This window comes from Mycteria americana, chromosome 1 (assembly GCF_035582795.1).
Source record: "Mycteria americana isolate JAX WOST 10 ecotype Jacksonville Zoo and Gardens chromosome 1, USCA_MyAme_1.0, whole genome shotgun sequence".
Classification (NCBI taxonomy): domain Eukaryota; kingdom Metazoa; phylum Chordata; class Aves; order Ciconiiformes; family Ciconiidae; genus Mycteria; species Mycteria americana.
Window position 1 is genome coordinate 90,059,988 of NC_134365.1, and position 19,914 is coordinate 90,079,901.

Genomic DNA, 19,914 nt, shown 5'->3' on the forward strand with positions numbered 1-19,914 from the left:
TGAAATTTAAAGTTTTCCAATTTGTGTGTTTTACTCATGTCTGTGTTTGCTTAATGCTGCTCTTTCTTTCCTTTGACTTTCACATTTTCTTTTCCTCTGGCAAATTTGAACTTGCTTCGGTTTGGGATGACTAGGGCTAAATGAACCGCCACAGATAAAATTATGACAAGAAGAGCAAAGTCTGTGAATGATCCTTTGCCGTTTCCTGAGTCGTTCCAGTCTCATTAATCAGCGCTGGTGCTGTGGAGGCTGTGTGGAGTGTTATGTCGCCAGCACAGCGGCTTCTCCGTCCCTTTCCCCCACCCCCTGCGTGCCTACACAGTGGGGAAAACTAGAGAGGGAAGCCATCAATCTTTCCTGTCGTAGATGTCAGCAGTGATTCTCCTGTCGGCTTCCTGCTCTCTCTGTTGGGCCCACCACCTGTGTTTAGAATTAGCTCTGATGCTGCAGATCTCACTTGGCTCTTCACCTGTTCTACCCTGACTAAATAGCTGTTAAAATAAAGCAGACCGGCTAAATGCTATAGCATGTGAATAGTAACCACCACTGTGGGTTGCGGGGTGATTTCTGTTGCAGCTGCTATTGTACTGCTGCTATTGTAATACTGTCATAATTTTCCGTAACTTTTTTTTTTTTTAGGTCTGAAATCTCTTGCTTATGTTTCAGCCCAAAGGTGAGCTTGTGAGCAAGTCTTTGTTTAATGTAAAGATGAAAATATTATTAGATACATTATAGAGAGAGGTATAAGCCTGTCTCCCATCAGTTAGCTTGCTTGGATAGCTTTATGATCAAAGTCTAAATAAATTAATTGGTCTGAAGCCTTCTCCTTGCCTTCAGTTACTCAAAGAATACAATTAGCAAAATACTCTTTGGGAGTTGATTTTTATACCTCTGTATCTGGCTAGTAGGAGTCTTGAAAATGTAAGTGTCCATCTCCCCCATCACTGGGTAGATTGAGAAGCTGAGATGTACTGCCTCTGTACTTCTAGGGCAGGATTAATATCATCTTGTGGTCTGTTGTGTTAAATAATAGGTCTAAAACAGACTCTAACCAGCCCAACTTGTATGTATACTTTTATGTAATTGTATAAATGTTTTCCTATGCAATCCTGAGAACTGTCTGTCTATTGCCAGCTTTCTCCTACCTCCTTGACTGGACGCTAGCTTTTTCTGTTTTTAAAACCCACAAAGATATGAAAGTGTTTATAAGGGATAAGGTTTCCTTATAACTGTAACTTGTCTGTTGTCATCTCAAGTGTATGATGGCAATATTTATGTGGAGTTATAAAGAAGAGAGGCTCTGAAAACTTAAGTCCTGTGAATGCTTTCACTTGTTTTCATTTGTGTAACTTTGTGAAGTGGAGCAACTGTATTATGACTGATTTTACTACATATTTGAGAAGCAGTTTTCTATTCACCATGCCAGGCAAATACATGTATTCAACAGGTAAATACTTGTATTCAACCCTCACAGAATTCATAAAGCTAAACATGAAAGGTATAGTCAGGATACTAAGAATTGGCTAGTGATACGGGGTGTTTTGATCTGCATGGATCTTTTCAGTGTGGATTCTCAGCACTTTCGGAGACTTGAATTGGTTTCTTCTTTTGAATGAATGCAATTTGAGGCTCCCCAGATCACTAGTTACCTCTCCAAATAGCTGTATTTTGTATCCATGGTTTGTGTTTCAGTATGATGAGAGTATCATGCTCTAGTTTGCCTGGCGCTTATCCTGATCAATTTAAAAACAACAACAAGAAAAAATCTTCCTGGTGAAGTCTTAAAAATCTTTCAAAAAAATAAAAATAAAATGAAAAAGGGTAACTTCCTATAATGTTAAAGAAGGCAGAGGTTGCTTCTTATACTAATAAACAAAGGGAGACTTACCATTTTAAATGTTGCAGGTGTGGTGCTGAGCTCATGGTAGGAGCCCTGTAACTTTATGGTCAGTGATACAATGAAATGCTTTCAGCAATGGGATTGTCTTTTGCTTTCCACTTGACTTTTAGTTCAGAAAAACAATTCTAGATTATGGTTAGTTGTACACTTCCATGCTTGTTTTTAAAGGAATCTTGAACTCTTACTTTCCAGACTCTCTAATATTTAATTTTTAAGACATGTTTTCACAGGTTTTTCTAAAGTAACTATTAATATTTTAATTTCAGTTTTTAAGCTTGTAAATGTTTTGCCTGGGTAGATCCTTAGCTTTTTTAAAGAGGTCTTGTAGCTCTTGTGTTGTTTAAATATCAATTATATATATACATCAGAGTAATATGTACTCAAATTGTACAGATATCTAAATTAGAGGGTATTAACAAAGTAAATTTGAGTCAGCTGAAAGTCATGGAATGAAATAGAGAAACTTTATTGTGAAACTTTTTCTACAGCTGCAGATGGTTTAAGGAGCATATGGCATCCTGCTCTGGAGGTTGCAAAAAGCTTTTAAACACAATTGGAAATGCAATATGTACAGCTACCAGCATCCAAAGGACTGCATAGCTGCTTTTAGGGTTTAGTGCTGCTGGGCTGCGGAAGAGCTTGGAAGCTTCTCTGTGTGCTCTTTAACAGACAAGACAGTCCTGTATCTGCTTTCTGAGGTGAACAGTTTAACCCCGAAAATTGATTGTCCTCCTTCTCCAGGTTTCCTATAAATAGTGAAAGATGTTGTTTTCTGATACAGAATGGCTGACTATGTGTAGTCTGTGAAAATAGTTTGGCCCACTAAGGGCAAAAAACGAACTGAAACTCAATCTAAGGTAGCTGTATTTTTTTAGTCCCCCTTTCTTTGAAGAATTTTTATTTTGGTAGATTGTTGTGAATATAAATTTTAGGCAGTTTGCATGTTTCTTTTGAAGATTTGGTGGTCTTCAAAGATGTAAGATTCAGTGGTCTTCAAGTCAGTTTGCCCGTGTCATTAATACACAACTTTCTCATGTTATTATACATACATTTCCCTGTATAACCGAACACCATCAAGTTGACTGTATTAATATTCTTTCATAAAATTATTTTGATTAGACAAGCATGCTGTTAATGCCTTCTTTCTTTTAGAAATAAAGCTGTTTGTGATGGTCTTAAGGAGACATGCAGATAGGATTTCCTTAACTCTAGCAACTTTGGTGTGTTCTCCAGTTCTGGCACATTTGTCTCATGAGCAGGGAATGAGTGTGGTTTTGACTGCTGAATTGAGGCCTTGACAATTGTAGCTCCCCTTACTACAGGTGTGGCATATGAGAAAAGCTCTGCTTGGGTCCAAGAGAGCAGCATTGGATTTTGGAAGCTATCATCTTTTCCAGTATACTCTTTTGCATTGAAAATGGATGTGGCCGTACTGCAGGGTGACGGGGCCAGACTTGAGCCATCCTGTTCCGGGACAAGAATGTAACACTTATTCCTGATTATTTGAGAGCATTTGGATGTTGACAGTTTTTCAGTATAAGGAGCAGCAGTTGTTCATCTTGTCGTGAAGAAGGAAGCTAGGTAGGAGGACACCTGAATCTTAATGGGTTTTGGGCCAAGCTTCATTTAGAAAAGCTGCTGAGAAATGCACTGTGGTGTTTGGAATTGCCATGCAGAAGTCTTATTGAGAGAAAACAAATAATAGATGTTAAAACATCTGTCAGATACCACACTCTTCACAGGAGTGAAGATTAACATACAGCACTACTGGTGTAGGTGCACACACCACACAGAGTTAAACATACGAACAGCAGGCTCACACTGTGCTTACTACAGATGTCTGAATGAGTGAGTGCCTGTGGGTTAGAGCTGCATGTCTTGTGGCTTTCACTCTGCTCCATTGGGAAGTCTTCACTCCTTTTGTTTTTATCCTTTTCCAACTCCAGTACTTTCAAGCACACAGCTCCCATCCCCTGACCTAACAGCTCCATTGAAGTGCATTCCAGCCCCATGATTTCATGGTACCAGGCAGAACTCCCCTGCCATGCTGCTATGCTGCCCGCTGCTTCTCACGGAGTGAACAAACAGGGAACATAAACTCTCTCCAAAGGAGCAATGTTCTCTGTATATTTTTAGTGCTAGAAATCCAGGATTCATTTAAGGGTGTTTTGTGGGGGCTTTTATAAATAAAGACTTCTGCTAACACAGTGGAATATTTCATACCACCCTATTTGCTGTAACATCTCGTGCTTTATGTTGTTAAATGGAATCAAAGGAGTTAAAGATGAAAGAATCCTAGTCAACTGGTCCCTCAGCTGGAAGCCTGTGTGGCTTTTTTCTTTGTTATGTATTTGCTAGTGCTTTACCCAACTCCAGCCTAGCTCAGTTTTCATTATTAGATTTACTTGTTTCTGCAGATTCCATACTTAGGTTAAGTAATTGCTGAGCTTAGACTCAGTATAATACTGCTACTGTTTGTTTCTCATATTTAGGTTGATATTTATTGCCCATATACTGAACAAACCTTTTATAAGTAGTTGTTTACCATTTGAATGTACGAGTACCGTTAAAGATGCCATGCTTGCTCTCACAGGTATACTCTTTACTGGATAGACAGAGAACTTTGTTACCTGTTCATATGAAACTGTGTCCCTTTTACATTGTGCTTGGGTGTTTTCTTTCCAATATGTAGTGTGTCACCAGATGCTAACTTATGTAGTGTTACAATAAACCTATCTTTAATTAGCTCATTGTTACCCTTCAAATATTTGGAGTTAGTACAGAATTTGAATGTATAGTGTATGTTAAAACACTGATATCTTGTATTTTCCTGGTGAAAAATGTTCTCACACTACCTACTTGAATGTCTCTATTGTATTTGTGCCCTCTATTTGAGTGTATGATTCTCAAATTAGGGGACATAACTTTGCTAATACATCAGATATGTTCATAGTGACTTAATCTACATTGATCTGGGAAGGGGAAAAGGCAGAAACGAACATGTCGTGGGAAGCGTATGAAGCAGGAACTGCGGTTGCAAGGGAATGGAGTCTGCGTGACTTGGGGACCAACAAGGTTTGTAGGCAGAACTGTTTTCTGCAGGCTCAGGGTGCTAGCTCTTTTTGGGTCAAGGTATTGGCATGTGAGCTGATCTGTGCTGACTGCACAGAGATTCCCACTTTCTGGTGTAACAGACAGTTACCCCAGGGGGTAGAGCTGTTTCTGCACTGAAGTAGCACTAGCTTCAGGGTCCCAGGGAAAAGAAGCAATAACATTAGGAGACATTTCAGGTGATGCTGTCTTTGTCTAGCTTGCAGTTGAAAGACATGCAAGTTTCTGCACAATGCTTTGACGTGGTCATCCTAACGTACTTTATTTGATGCACATCCATAGTGGATTTCTAGAACATGTTAAAGCTTCTGAGCTATTCTAACAGTGCAGGTAGGAAACATATTTTATATAAAGTCCCTGGAGTCAAAGCACTAATAGCTTCCTTACCATATGGCATACTCTGTGCCTCCTTACTGTTTTGATACACCATGCAAGAGCTCTTCTGGGAAGCAGGGGGTGGGGAAGCACAAGTGGAGGAAGAAGAGAATACAAGAACACAGGAGGGATGAAACTATCTGATAAGAAAATGGAGAGTAGGGCTGTAAGAAGCTATAGCCTGTGTAGAAAAGTGTGGTTAAACAGGTGTATGAATGGGCAGTAGAAAGCAGGAAGCACTGTGGGGAGAAATAATTGTGGGAGGGAACATCAGGATTTGAACTGAGTGAGGGGAGACAGGGAGGTGAGAAGAGGAAATGTGCTCTGACAACTAACCATCTGTTCTGGGATCCCTGTAGGGGCAGAACACCATCTTAGTGATCATCTATTTATAGCCTTGTTTTCTTCTTGAGCTCTTATTCTCTTGGTGAAGAGCAGGAACATGGGAAGCAAAAGACAAATGTTATGCTTGTGAAGTACCTGTTGCATTGCCTAGCAACTGCTCTACGGCCTTAATAATAGAAGCACAGCTCCGAAGCCTAGTGAATCCCGAGTTTCTACAAGACTTAATTTAATTTATGTATGTTGGGATTCTGTATGCCTCCTTCTCTAGGTGAGCACCTGGCACTTCTCAGTGTTAACAAAAAACTGGCTGCAGTCCTTGGGCCAGCTAGTAGTTTAGTGGGAGGTGAGGGGCTTCTATGAGTGGTGATGAATGCTCTGATACAGATTCCTAGGAAGACAAGGGATCAAATGGCAAACAAGGAATTGAGTAGCATAACTCCATTTTTGTTGGAGAAGAGAGGCATAGGTGGTCAAGAACTGGAGCACAAGAACTGGAAGTTAGAATTGCTGTTGGAGGAAATTGTGTGCTTTTCATTGCAGTGACTACCTTGCAGCTCCAGTCCTGGAGGTTCTCCAAGAGCACTTAAAAACTGATTCAAGAATATACATAGAAGTCAAGCAGATATTTGGGATGGGGTAGGGGGTTACCACCTGGACTTAAATGTGTGGGCATTTATGTGAGCAGGAGAAATTAGCATGCTGCTAGCCCAAACCTGCTCTTACCTGTCAGTGCAAACACTTAAACATTGGATAAGAAAATTGTCATGATCTGAAAAACAGGCTTACTTTGAAAGCAAAGAGAACTTTTCAGCAAATTTTGAAGGAAATGGGCTAGGCTTTTCTGAACTATAGATCATGTTTTAAAAAAAAGTCCTATTCCACATGGAAACACTTTCTCATTAATTTTTCTTGAGTCTGAGTCAAAATTAAGTAAGTCAATTTGAAGTCCATTTTTTTTAATAGTTAAAAATAATGGTACTTGGCCTTGACTTTTACTGCCATTTTGTGTGGTTTTGTAGTTGTATGACTTTATTTTTTTTCCTCCCCCATACGTTTGTAAGAGATTCACAGAAATGAAAACGGATTACATCAGTAAATAAATTCTCTCTACTTTGTTGTAGATGTTGCTTATAAAATGTAGCAGGAAAAAAATCATGCAGCCAGAGGCATAATGAAGTTGATGTTCCTGCCACACAACAGAGTCTGAGGGTTTGTGTTGTGCAGCTTTGTGACTGGGACTCCCTGCTGAAGTTGGTGGGACCCTCATTTATAAATTGAGCAGTCTTGCATGCTCTTAAACTTGGCACATAACAAGCATTTTCACATAAAACATTGCTGAGTTACTTTCTGAATATGGTAGAATTCTTTGGAAAGGTTGGAGAGGTAATTGATCATACGCTGACAGTTTGAGGCAGTGAGAAAATGGTCAGATGGAGGGCTGGGATGCAGGAAAACAAACTTTCCAAGATGGTAACTGTCAGTTAGCCAAGCTATACATGTTTTAAGCTTTTTAATCTTTGCTCACAACCTCAGCTTCTTAATCATGTTTTGCTGCTTCTCTGTGAACTCTCTTCAGATGTTGACATTTTACTGGTACTGATGCATCCACAGTATTCCAAGTGTGATCTTGAGCTATAGCAGTATTTCTTTGTCGGGCCCTTTTAGAAACTTTACAGCTGCCGAGGTGGGTAGTTTCAGAACTTTGATAATCTCTTTCATTATTCTTTGACCTTTGGGTCAAGGACTAGGTTTCTTTCAGGAACTGCTCAAAATGTTCTTTGCAGCTAGAAAAATAAGACTTCAATGTTCATGGGAGTTAAGATGGCAATCTACTTGGATGTTGCATATGTTTACAACAAAAATGTTTTAATTTCTCTACGCTGTGATCCTAAGTTTCTGTGTCAGAGTGGATAATGTACTAAAGAGAAACATACAGCTTCAGTGCAAAAAAGGATGAAAGAATCTACCACTTGGCTTCTGAGATCTAGTTTTCACTGATCTTGTTTACAGCTATGTTTGTTTGCATATGCAGTCTGACAGCTTAAAATTATGCTAGTTGTCAGTCTCTGCAGTAAGATAGAGTGTTTTGACTGACTTACTGCAATTAATTTTAGTCAATCCTGAGGTAATTTATACATTCATACACTGACATGAGGAGAGAAGAGACAGGCATAAGTGAGGCTTTGTTAATGACTTTAAAATATGAAAGAATCTGTCAAAAAAATGCATGTGTTAATTTTACCAATGCTTTGTAACAGAATATGGTGGTGGATCGGATTTTCTCTGGTATTCAGCCAACTGGGACACCTCATCTGGGAAACTACCTTGGAGCCATTCAGAACTGGGTGAATCTGCAGGAAGAGTGCAGCTCAGTGCTATATAGCATTATGGACATGCACTCTCTCACCATGCCCAAGGAGCCAGCTATCCTGCGCCAGAACATACTGGACACCACTGCTGCTGTCCTTGCCTGTGGTATTGACCCAAAGAAGTGTTTCCTGTTCCGACAGTCACTGGTTAGTGCTCCTGTTATGTTAGATTCGTTTCTCATTAAGTGGCTTTCCAGACATGTTAATAAATGAGCATCAACTCCTTTATCATCTTTGTGTCAGTGGTCCTAGAAAATGTTAGCAATGCTGGATTTCAAACTTATCCCTTGCTGCTGTTTTGAAATGGCTGAAATCATGACTGAGAAGTTCATATAAGGATGAGTAAAAATTTCCCAAGCAGACCTAGGAGCTTGTGCAGGTTATGAGTAATAAAGCAAAAAGACCTGTTAGGAGAGCATTAATTTAGCTTGGTAAGTCTCACTTCAGTCACAAAAGGTTAACTCATAAATGTATAAACATAGTCTGTGCAACCATAAAGGCAGGTAAAATATGTTTCCATGGTTTTGTATCCGCATTTACCACTTAATCTGCCAGCTGCACAATATCTCCAAGAGGTGATTGGCATGGTAAGTTTTCTGTCAGTTCCATTGTAATCACCAGGGAGTTCCGTCTTCCCTGAGATTTTTTTCCCTTCTTTGCTATAACCTCCTTTTCATATGCACCTTTTTCCACCTGATCTGATAATTTTTATGTGAAATATTTGCTGCTTCTCCTGACCACCCCAAGGGATACAGGGCTTATCTTCCTACTTGGGGTATGTCAGCCTACTCTATCGTATGCTGCATTTTCCTGGAACACAACTTAGTTTCTTGCCTGATTAACTTTCTGTAACTGACTCTAAACTGGCAAACTTCTATAATTTCCCACAGAGACATATGTGTCATAGCTTCTGCTCTTGTGAAGACATCTTTAAACAGATGTCCGACTTGCAACAAAACTGCGAAGGTGATATGCACAGGGTCTGAATTTTATTCATGCCAGATGAAATCATGGTATTACATTCCTCCTTTGAACATGGTTCTTTACAGGCAGAGTTTCCTGTGGTTGTCAAACTGCAAATGATAATCATAGCCCCATATCCCTGGTGGATATTGAAATGATGAAGACAGATACGCTTCCTGCTTCACTTTTCCTCTGTATTAAAAAACCATTCTAAATAGATTAGCTCAGAATTCTAGCAGAGATATGTTTAAATTAATTTATCCTTTGCTCAAATCTATTTATCCTTTTAAATAAGTTACCAGCTTGGGTTTTAATTTGGCTCTACTCTGACTTAACTTAATTCATATTGACACTGACATTAACTGGAATAATCTCAAGGTGAGTTACAAGCCAGTGATGCAGTAAAAACCAGTCTGGAGTTTTGTTTTTTCTTTTTTTCAAGCAACTGAACAATTCAGTTAGTTACAACACAGGATCAGTGACTAGATACACAGAGAGGACTCTTCAGCCTAGAAGACAGATGATTTGCAGGTTATGGTTAGAGAGGAATGAAGGAAAGGTTTATAAAACAGCAAGTGAAATGAAGAAAATAGATAGGGAAGAACTGTTTTATCCACTGAAGAACATGAACTAACAGGTATCAAAGTTAACACCTGGTAGATTCAGCACAAGCAAAACTGCTGCATTTGATGAAGTCCACAATTAGGCAACAGAACTCCTTGGCACAGGATACAGCGCATGCTGAAATGTGTATGAATTCAGAAAAGGACTCGACAAATTAATCTGAAAAATCTGTTGAGGAGTATTACATACCTGAGGTGCCACCTCTGCAGGAAGTGCTGCAACCACAGTTGGGAGAGTATCTAGGCTTTTCTGTACTTTTCTGCTCCTTTCTATTGGTTGCTGTCAGAGATGGATAATTGATCTGTTCCAGTGTTGCTTTTCTTATGTTCTGATGAGTCTAAAAGCTAAACTACTGCTGTTCCAGGTCTTGCTAAAGCCAACATGCAGAATTCCTTTGAAGCCAGCAGATTATCAGTGAGAATCTTACATTGAAGTCAGCCACAGAAAGCTTGTTGTATCTTTCACAATCTAATAATGCAGAGATTGACTCTTTGAGTCCCCAAAGAGAAAGTTTCAGACTCAAGAAATGAAGGACTGTAAGTGATGCTTCTACAGAACCAATACAGTCAACAACCAATGAAAACTTTAGATAGCTAGACTTGAAAAATGTTCAGCTTTATCAAACAAAAATTTCCACCAAAGATGATTCTGGTTTATGTTACGGTGGTTAGGCTGGCCTCTGTTAAATAGACTACCTTTTATCTTAATTTTTCTGGGTGTCCTTATCTGTCCAGATCTAATGTTTTTTCTTCTTATTCAATCTAAACCATTAAGTATTTGCTTTATGTGGGCAGTGTCTGATGTCTTGAGCCATATTCTTACTAATATTTATTACATGTGTATCAATACAACTTTCAGAAGTGGCTGATTCTAGGAGATTTTTGTAAGCTCATTGTCACACTGCAAGCAGAAGAACTATTACAGTTGTTTGTGAATCTGGACTATTTCGGTAATGGTTCAGGCTGAAGTGGTTTGGTGACTTCCCAAAAACAAGTCTATTCAAGCTGTATGTAGTGGTCAGGTATACCCAGAGATGCACTATGGTCTGTTACACTTGCATTGGCAGGACCAGACATTTCTCTGGAAGCAATTAAAAGGAATATCTGTGTGTAGCTCTTGATGTGGGGAAAGGAGACAGGAACCTTGCTAATGTGATTATTGTTTTAGTATTATAATGAAATAGCATTTTATGGAATGTCATAATATCGAGATGATTGTTCCTAAAAATAAAGGTGTAAGATGGATTGCAGCTATTGCTAATCAAGAGAGTTTATTGCCTGATTTAGGATTGGTAATTGCTCAGTTTTCAAAAAAGGAGCTGGGCTCTCCTTTTCAGCCACTGTAGCAGCCTCCAAAGGTGGTCTAAAAAGCCACATATTTGTTTACAAACATTTGGCTGAGGTGTAAAGCAAAGTGACCAAAACCAATTGTATACTGAAATAGGTTGTTCTTCCAGAGGTCATGAGGAAAGCAGTGAAAATCCAGCTGCAAATAGAGAACTGGTTTAGGTATTTGGTTATGGGCAAAGTAGCTTTCTCTTTTCAGTACCAGATCAAACTGATAAATGAGAGAGTTCTCAGTAGATTAACATGCTACAATTATTGCTGTATTTTCAGTTCTATCTTGAAAATTATCAAATCTATACATCACGGAAGTGCTACTGCAGTTACTTCTGACTAACACTTCTGTTCATTTTTTTTTTTAAACAACATCATGTGATGAAATTATTATGAAATAAGAACTTTCAGTTTTAATCACTAAAACCAGCTACAACTAATGACTGGTAGCACTCTGATTCTGGTAGCAGTATATAGCAGAAGGAAATTCTTGCACTGCAAAAGTATGCTAGTACTGGTAAGCTCCCATTAAGGGAATTGCTCATGCAGTCACTGCTGTAAATGCTTCTGTGTCCTCTTACTTCCTCTGGGTTAACTTGGGCAAGAATGGTCTAGAATTGCTGAAGAGGGGGTTTTTTTGTTTGTTATTTGTTTGGCTTACTCTTCTTTCTGTTGCTGCTTGTATTGCTTCTCGGGAATATGTTTGCCATATGTGAAAAAAATATTGATTACTTTGCTTCTTGAAAGGCATGTGCATTTGGTAAGGGTTCCACTCTCAGTAGGCTTTTATGTACAGCAGGGTTTATGCAGATTGTATCTCTAATCCAGAGCTATCTGATATACCTGCCTCCAGAGTTTTCCCATGTTTTATCATCCTTTCCAATACAAGCAAGAGACAAAAGGCTGAACAATATTAATCACAGATTGACTGCTGGGAAAAAGTGTGGTGAGAACAGATACTTCTCATGTTTACACTAGATCCAAAAGGTGTTGCTACAGTAAGGATACAGGTGAAGTTGTCTTGGGGTCCTAGAACTGATTTCAGTGGTGTCCTTGCCTTACAAGTAAAATGAAATAAAGGTGAGAGGAATTTTGCATAGACTGATTTTTATTGTATTGCTTAGAGGGTATATGGCCTCTGTTCTTATGTATCAGGTGTACAGCTAAGTTACCTATAAACGAAAAGAGCTAGTTTGATGAAAATTAGGTTTGTATGCTTCAGAATCTACTATTTGTAAATTATAGTTTTTTGTAACATATATAAACAGAAAGTTGATGTCTGGCTGTATATTTGGTCTCCATACATAGCAGTTCACCAAATATCTCCCACACTTATATTACCATATACAAACTTCAACTCCAGCTTAGGGAAGTAGTGGCTACAAAGAGCAAGTGATGATAACTTGAAAATACTTAGAAGCAAGAAGGATGATGATGAATATTTAGGGTAGTGTTTGGAACTGCATTGTCTGTGAAGGGTTATAAATAAGCACAAGTTAGAGTATCTAGTAAAACACAATTGTGGAATATGTTGGACACCAGAATGGCCTCCCAGTGAGAGAAGCTCTTTCATTACAGCTTGATTAATTAAATTTTCATAAGTAGGAATACAAGTCATAGAAGAGTGACAATTTCTGTAAGAATAAAAATAAATGCATATTTCAAAATTATGCATTTTTATTTGGAGCACAGCTGCAAGATGTATGAAACGCTCTTTGCTCTTAGAGAAAATAAAGTCAAGATACACTTTGAGTGGCTGCCTTTACCTACCAGGCATGAAAGAGAAGTAAGAGAATAATGACTTATACAATGTATCCTGAGAATACTAGAAGAAAGAGCAAATATATTCCTTAAATTGTACCCTAACTGGTAAAAACTGTAACAGTCATCTTTCATAAAACTGACAATGTTTTATTAAAAACAAAAAGGACTACGGGAGGTGAGGAGGGGGGAAATAAGGAAGACAGTAAGCAATCTGCACACATGGTAAGCTTATATGGTGTAAACCATTTTCTCTGATTCCTGGTGGGTACAATACACATTTCAGTTCTTACCCATAACCATCTTATATCTCATCTGCTTCACAGTCAAAACTATTTTAGAAACTGCTGTTGCTTTTATGTGATCTCAGGCTGTTCTTCCTGTCCACCTACCTATTGTAGGAGACACATGCTAAATGTCCCAAGAGAAACTAAACTTCCATTAGAGTTGATTCAGCAGGCAGTGGTTGATATGCTGCACTAACACTTCTCTGAGGAGTCGTGTGAGTTTCTGGACAACGTAAGGTTCAGTTTCTGGGTGGAAAATTGCAGTTTTCAGCCTTCTGGATGGGGTGACTTATTTTTTGAGTATAATCAGCTGGAGTATTCTTGCAGTGTGTAAGCAAATTGAAGCAGTAACTCTGGGAGGTGGGAATTTGCCAATTTGTCTTAGCCTTAACTCCAAAAGCCAAAATACAACAATTTAAACGTGTGCACTAACTGTTTCACTGCTGCTATTCTCCAGAAATACCCAGCTGCTTTGTTTTGTGGGCAGAGTTTGAATGGATTCATGCTACTTCTTGTCCAATTTTCAGAGAGGCTTTAAAGCTTCCATTGCATCATAGCTTATAAATTCATTTAAGTACATTAATTTAGCATGGTCCACTGAAAAATTCCTGTCATAAGAGGAAGTATGTGACTATTTAATTTAGAAAATTATTCTGCTTCTCTCATCCCGCTGCTTTCTCCCCCATAGGACTGGGCTAGGTATAACTAGAGCTCAGTGGGAAGAAAAGTCATGGTTCAGTAGGGTTTCTTTTTTTTTTTTTTCTTTCTTCCTTAATATACCTGGTTTATTTCATACTATTATGTAGCTGTTACATGTTCCCCTCTCCACCAATCTTCTGGATACACCAAGCTAATTACACAAACAGTGTTGTGGGTTAGACTAGGAGAAGGTTTCTGAAAATAAGTTCATTTCGCAATGAATAAAGGGAGGGAGAAGGGTGCCTGGGCCAAATTACTGTGCTCTGTCTGGGTTTATAACCAGTATAATCTGATTCCAGTAGGGGTATTCTTGGTCAGGCTCTTTGGAAAGGAGAGACAGATCTTATTTCTGTAAGTTTTAGTGAGATATAAACAAGGATAAGTTATTAAATTGTTCAAAGGTAATAGTGAAAGCTGTAAATACTGATAGATTTACCAATGATAGCTACATAACCACCCCCCAATTCAATGCATTGCCTAACATGCTTTAACTCAGATGTTGCCTTTGTAACCATGAACATATTCCACCTACACTTGAATTACTTCTTTGAAGAGGAGTTTGGGATACCATCTCAAATATTCTGACATAAAATTATCTCACTGGGTGTTCAGTTGCTGTGTGAATTTGATTCAAGAGCAGTCTAATTTGTCTTGTTTATGGGCCCGTTAGTCTCTTTAGCTGTATGATATAGAGATGCATTACCAAGTATCTTGAACATATTATTTGCAACCTTCAGCATTAATAAAATCTAACCTCTTATTCAAGAAAAATAAATTTGAGCAGCACTTTCTTCTAGAAGGCCTCTTAAATTTTTTGGAAGCACTAGCTGGTACTTCTAGGAGAGACAAAAATCCTAAAAAAATGTTTCATTTCTTTTGAAATCAAGGACACTTTCCCCTTCTCTGTTCAGATTTCTTTTAGTACACAGCTATCCAAATTACCTCCCCAGACCTGTTTGTCGTTTACACTGTCAAAATCAAATCTTTGAAATTTATTGCCCATTTAAAATGTAGCCCTTAATGAGGTTACACTGCTGAGGGAAAGCTGTTTCCACATAATAGATATGCAGCAAATTTGCAGTCCCTTACAGAGAAGTGTATAGGTTGCAACTTGAGGAAATCCATCTTGAAAATGAAACACTGTATCTCTTTTTGCAGGAAGCCACTTCAGCTGCCACACAACTTTGTGTAATAAGCCTCAGAAAGCTGAGTTCAGTGTTGCTGGTTTGCCTGCTTTCAGATCTGCTCACAGTATCCCTCTGTTATTGTTCTTGAATCTCATTACTTGCTGTCCTCCTCAGCTGTATGTCTCAGCATGAGAAGTCATCTAGAATTACTTGGACTAAAAGTAGCTATTGGTTTTCCATGTATATATCATCAACTGTGGCTGTGGCCAGGGAATAGCAGCAATAACTTGGTAGGGAGTAGCTAGGATCAAGGAGAAAGTAATATATCTGCAGGGAGAAGCCCTGAGGTTGTACTTCAGCATATAAAGCCCCAGAGATGATCCAAGTGTACGGTGTGATCTGAGTTTAATAATGTCAAATGGCCACACAAGTGAACATTTAAGAAGCTATTTGTCTGTAAAGAGGGAGGAGCAGGGCACTCAGCCAGGTGAAGAAACAGAGATGTTTGTGCCTTCTAGGTAACAGCTCATTATCATTTGGAAATGGTCGCCTCTGTTAAATAAGTGTGCTCAAAAAAAAAAAAATAAAAGGAATCTGACTATGCAGACTCAGGCTTGTCGGGCCACAAGAAAGGAATGTAAGTAGTTTGTTCTGGAAATAACTCTTTGATTAGTGATTAGTAAGCCAGGTTGTGGGGGATTGCTTAATGCAATGGAAATTGAAGGAGGAAATGTGTCACTGGTAATAGCAGAGATGACCATCTCAACCCTTTGAGAAATGTTGATGGTTTTTACAGACTTGTAACAGATTAGGAAATAAAACTGTGTTAAAGTGGGAGAGAGCACAGAGCAGGAAAAAAGAGAGAAACTTGATGTATTTACTGAGAAAAACAAAGGGTATGATTTGGGCTGTCTAAAAAGAGGGGTTCGCTATATGGATCTGGTTAAGCTTTTTTGTGAAAACTGCTAAGTGGGAAATAGTTGGCTTTGTAAAGGAAACAATAAATAGAAGACTTAAAAGACTGTTAGTCCTCCAAATATTTTCAGTCAAGCTGCAAGAAATATTTCCTGAGCAAATAATGTTTATATTAAAACCAGGCTATTTTATTCTTTCAGGACACAAAAGTAGCTGGAGTTGACATGAAGGATTTAATGGATTAGATAGCTGTTTTTCAGAGTTACCAATGATTGTGACATTGTTGGAATTTGGTTTGACATATAGTTCAGGAACTGTCACTGGTTGTGAGTTTTGTTCGTTGGAGACGTAATTCTGTTTTTCTGCATTTTGTGGTATTTTTATACTGGGGTATTTGGGGAAGAGAGCACTGCTGATAAACTGATGTCTTCATTGGAGAAGAGCTAAGCCTATTATTATCTGTTCTTTTTTGGGAAGGTGGGGTGTTCCTTAAGTACTTTATACCTCCAGAGGGTACTTCTGTTGTCAGATTTCAAAATACAAACCAAATTAAGTTATTTACTGGTTCAAGTATATACAGAATAACCTTAATTGATTGGAACTCTATATAGTTTTATTTCCTAGAGTCATAGTTAGATTTTGCATGAACTCCTTTAAAAAAAAAGAAAGAAAGAAAAAAAGCAAGCAAAAGACCTCACTGACAGTCCTACTCTTTTTAATGAAAATTGTGTGAAAAGTCATGCTTCTTTGACAAAGATCTTCCTTGCGATGGCATGATAAATGCTACCTAACAGAATAGGAAGCAATTGAAAATCATTTTACAGATTGATACAAAGATGAGATGTCTTTTCGCTGTTTCATTTCATTGTTTGAATTTACTGGAGGGATTGCCTCTCTCCATAATACTATGGGGAAATAAAAATCCTTGTGGGTGAAGATACCAGAATCTAACAGAAAATGTGTTACTGGGATTGTACTACTGCCCACAAATCAAGATAATGATAGTGATCAGGAGATGTTAAGTGAGATGAGAGAAGCTGCAAATTTAGTACAGCAAGCAATAGTATTACACTTGAACTATCCACATATAGTCTTTGTCAGGATGAGACATACAGATAACATTTTTGGATGCAATAAATTATGCTTTCTGGTTTTACAGTCTGTTCGAAATGATGCCATTCTACATTTGCTTTTGGGTGGTGCACAGGACCTAGTTCAGGATGTTTTAGTGGAGGGCTCTCAGTAGTAGCAACCTCATTATAGTGGTGTTTAGCATTGTGACTGGAGAGAGCAGACCAAATAAAGTGCGTGAATGTTCTATTTCAAAAAAAGGAGCTAGGTGAAAATGAAGTCCAATTGTCAGAAATAAAAACACAAAAAGCAAGAAAGCTACAACTGTCCTGGAGGTTGTGTTTTAAAAAAATAAATGTATTAAAAAAAAAAAAAAAAAAAACAAAAAAAAAAAAAAAACAAAAAAAAACCAAAAAAACAAAAAAAACCAACACAACAAAACCAACAGTTAAATGTGTGACACCACTCATGAAGAAAACATTGGTCCAGCAAATCCTTTTCCATGGTTCCATAAGTTAGGATGCAATCATAGGAAAGGATTAGATTTTCAGAAGGGAAAACTTGCCCAAATTAGAAAAACAATAAAGCATATAAAATTGGCAAGTCTCCTTTTTTTTAAACAAAAAATTAAGGAGGCTAAAAAATAATTTGAGGAGCGCCCTGCAGAGTATTCTTAAGCTGATAACTAAGTGGTCTTGCATCAAAAACAGGAGGTAATTTAGGGGATCAGTGAGCACAAAGTATAAGAGACACTCAGGGTTGATTAGGCCCTAAGAGCAAGGCTCGGTTCTTGGTATAGATGCCTTTGCTGCTGAAGGTATTGGGAAGGTTGTCACTTTATGCATTTTGTAGCAGCAGATCAGAAGAGCTAATTCAGTTTATTGTAATTTTACAGAAACTATTAGATAAAGACAGACAGTTTAGACACCAGATGGTGTTCAGCTGGGAGTCTGAAAAAAAACTCAGATGTGAAATGGCAGAACTGGTAGCCAAGGTGTGCAGTCTGCCACCATTAATGGTCACTGTGCCAGAGGAATAGTAGATTGAAGTCATGTTGGCAGTACACAGCAGAGCTCTAAATGGGACCCCAGAAACTACGAACTGATGATTTTTACTTTCATCTTACCAGAGATGGTAGAGTCTTCAACAAAGAATAGGATGCTGAGTGCATGAGTAAACAGTCTCTTTGGAGAGTCACTATGGTTTCTTTAAAGGGAAATCCTGTTTCACTGAACTGTTGGACTCTGTGAGGGTGTTGGTAAGCATGTGGATAAAGGTCATCCCAGGAGCATAAAGGATTTGAATTTTTTTGAAAAGCCTTTGACAAGGTTCTATATCAATTCTTATTTAAAAAAAAGTGTGTTGGAGGAAATGTCCATTACTAGTCTTGCAGCTGGCTAGAATTGAAAACCAAATAGGGTATAGTGACCACTTTTTTTTAATGGCACAGTCAGTAGTCATGTCCCTCAGGGATTCATGCTGGGAGCAATTCTGGTCAACATCTTCATTCATGACCTGAAGAAGGTAGTGAACAGAAGTTTGTGGGCAATGCTAAGTTTTTCTGGGTAGTCAAATGCTATGCTAAGGAAAGGAACTCCGAAAGGACTTGTAAAACGGAGTGGGTAGGCAAGTTAATGGTAGAAGAGCTTTAAATGCAAAGTAAAGCATCTAGGTAAAAGTAATCTAAACCTTCTTTACACAGTATTGAGCTGAGTCACAACACAGGAAAAAAGTCTTGGAGTCATCATTAGCAGTTCTCTGAAATCATTGGCTCAGCACAAGTGATTTTCAAAAAAGCCAACAATATGTCATCATCGCCATATCACCAGGAAGGGTATTGAGAACAAGACAGGAAGGGTATTTGAGAACAAGAGATGATGTTTTGTCACTATACAAAACCTTAGTGTGCCCATATCACCAGGAAGGGTATTTGAGAACAAGAGGTGATGTTTTGTCACTATACAAAACCTTAGTGTGCCCATATCTTGAATATTGGATAAAGCTTTAGTGTCTGCATCTCAAGAAGGAAGTGGTAAATTAAAGATGATACAAAGAAGGGGAATTAATGCTACAGGGGATAGAGTAGCCGCCTTAAAAGGAAAAATTTGGAAGTCTGGGATGCTTCAGTTCGAAGGGGAGAAGACTGAGGTGTAGATGCAATCAAAGTTTACAAAATCAGAAAAGCACTGGATAAACGGAATATGGAATTTTTCACCAAATTGTGCAATACAAGAAACAGGTGGCATTCAAAACTAATAAACAATGAGTTCAGTGGATAAATGAAAGTACTTCTTTACACATCAGGTTTGAACCTCTGGAGCTTGTTGCTGTGGTTGTGAAGTGGGCAGTATCAGCAGGTTCAGAAAGAGATTAGACACATTCATGGGGAACATGGATACTAACAGGACTGGGCCAGGGATAATACCTTCTGATATTCCCTAGTACAACAATTATGGGTGCTGGAGAAGTATGAGGGGAAGATACTGTAGGAAGTGATAGGCTCATGTGCTCGCCCTAAATGCCATCTCTTGTTGCTGCTTCTGGAAACAGAGTGCTAGGCTACAGCTAACTCTGGCGTGATCCAGTACAATATTATTTCTTATGTTCTTATGTTTTGGTTGTTTAATAAAGACATTTGCTCAGAATTTTAAATGGCTGCAGGGCACGAGGCTGACCGAGTTTGTCCGAGAGAATGGCTTCTCCTAATTGTGATCCATTGGTATTGCTTAGTGCCAGAAAGGAAGAGTAGACTGGGCCTTTATTTTACTGGTTTCATATACATCTTCACTTCTTCCAGTTTCTTTGTATCCAAAGTTTATCCAATCAAAGTGATGGAGTACTGTAGCTTAATGAGTAACCACATTTGAGCTGACGCACGGTGACCAACCAAATGCAGCAATTACCTGCCCCTCTTGCCAAGTAAAACACAGTAGCTTAAACCATGATTTAGTCTGACAAATGATTTGTGGTTTAAGCCTAGTACCTCCTGATTCACAGACTAACATACAGTCAGTTACTGCAATTTGGGTG

General features: G+C 38.5%; 1 protein-coding gene across 5 annotated transcripts in view; it reads left to right on the forward strand.

The window, feature by feature from the left end:
- WARS2 (tryptophanyl tRNA synthetase 2, mitochondrial) overlaps window positions 1–19,914 on the forward strand; it is a 50,741-nt gene that overhangs the window by 14,354 nt on the left and 16,473 nt on the right. For all 5 annotated transcript variants that reach the window (XR_012777077.1, XM_075511661.1, XM_075511639.1 and 2 more), the window contains exon 2: window positions 7,990–8,247. Coding sequence is in view for 4 of the 5 variants with exons in the window: in XM_075511661.1 (XP_075367776.1) it covers window positions 7,990–8,247 (258 nt within the window). In the remaining variant the exon portion in view is untranslated. The remainder of the gene's footprint in view (window positions 1–7,989; window positions 8,248–19,914) is intronic.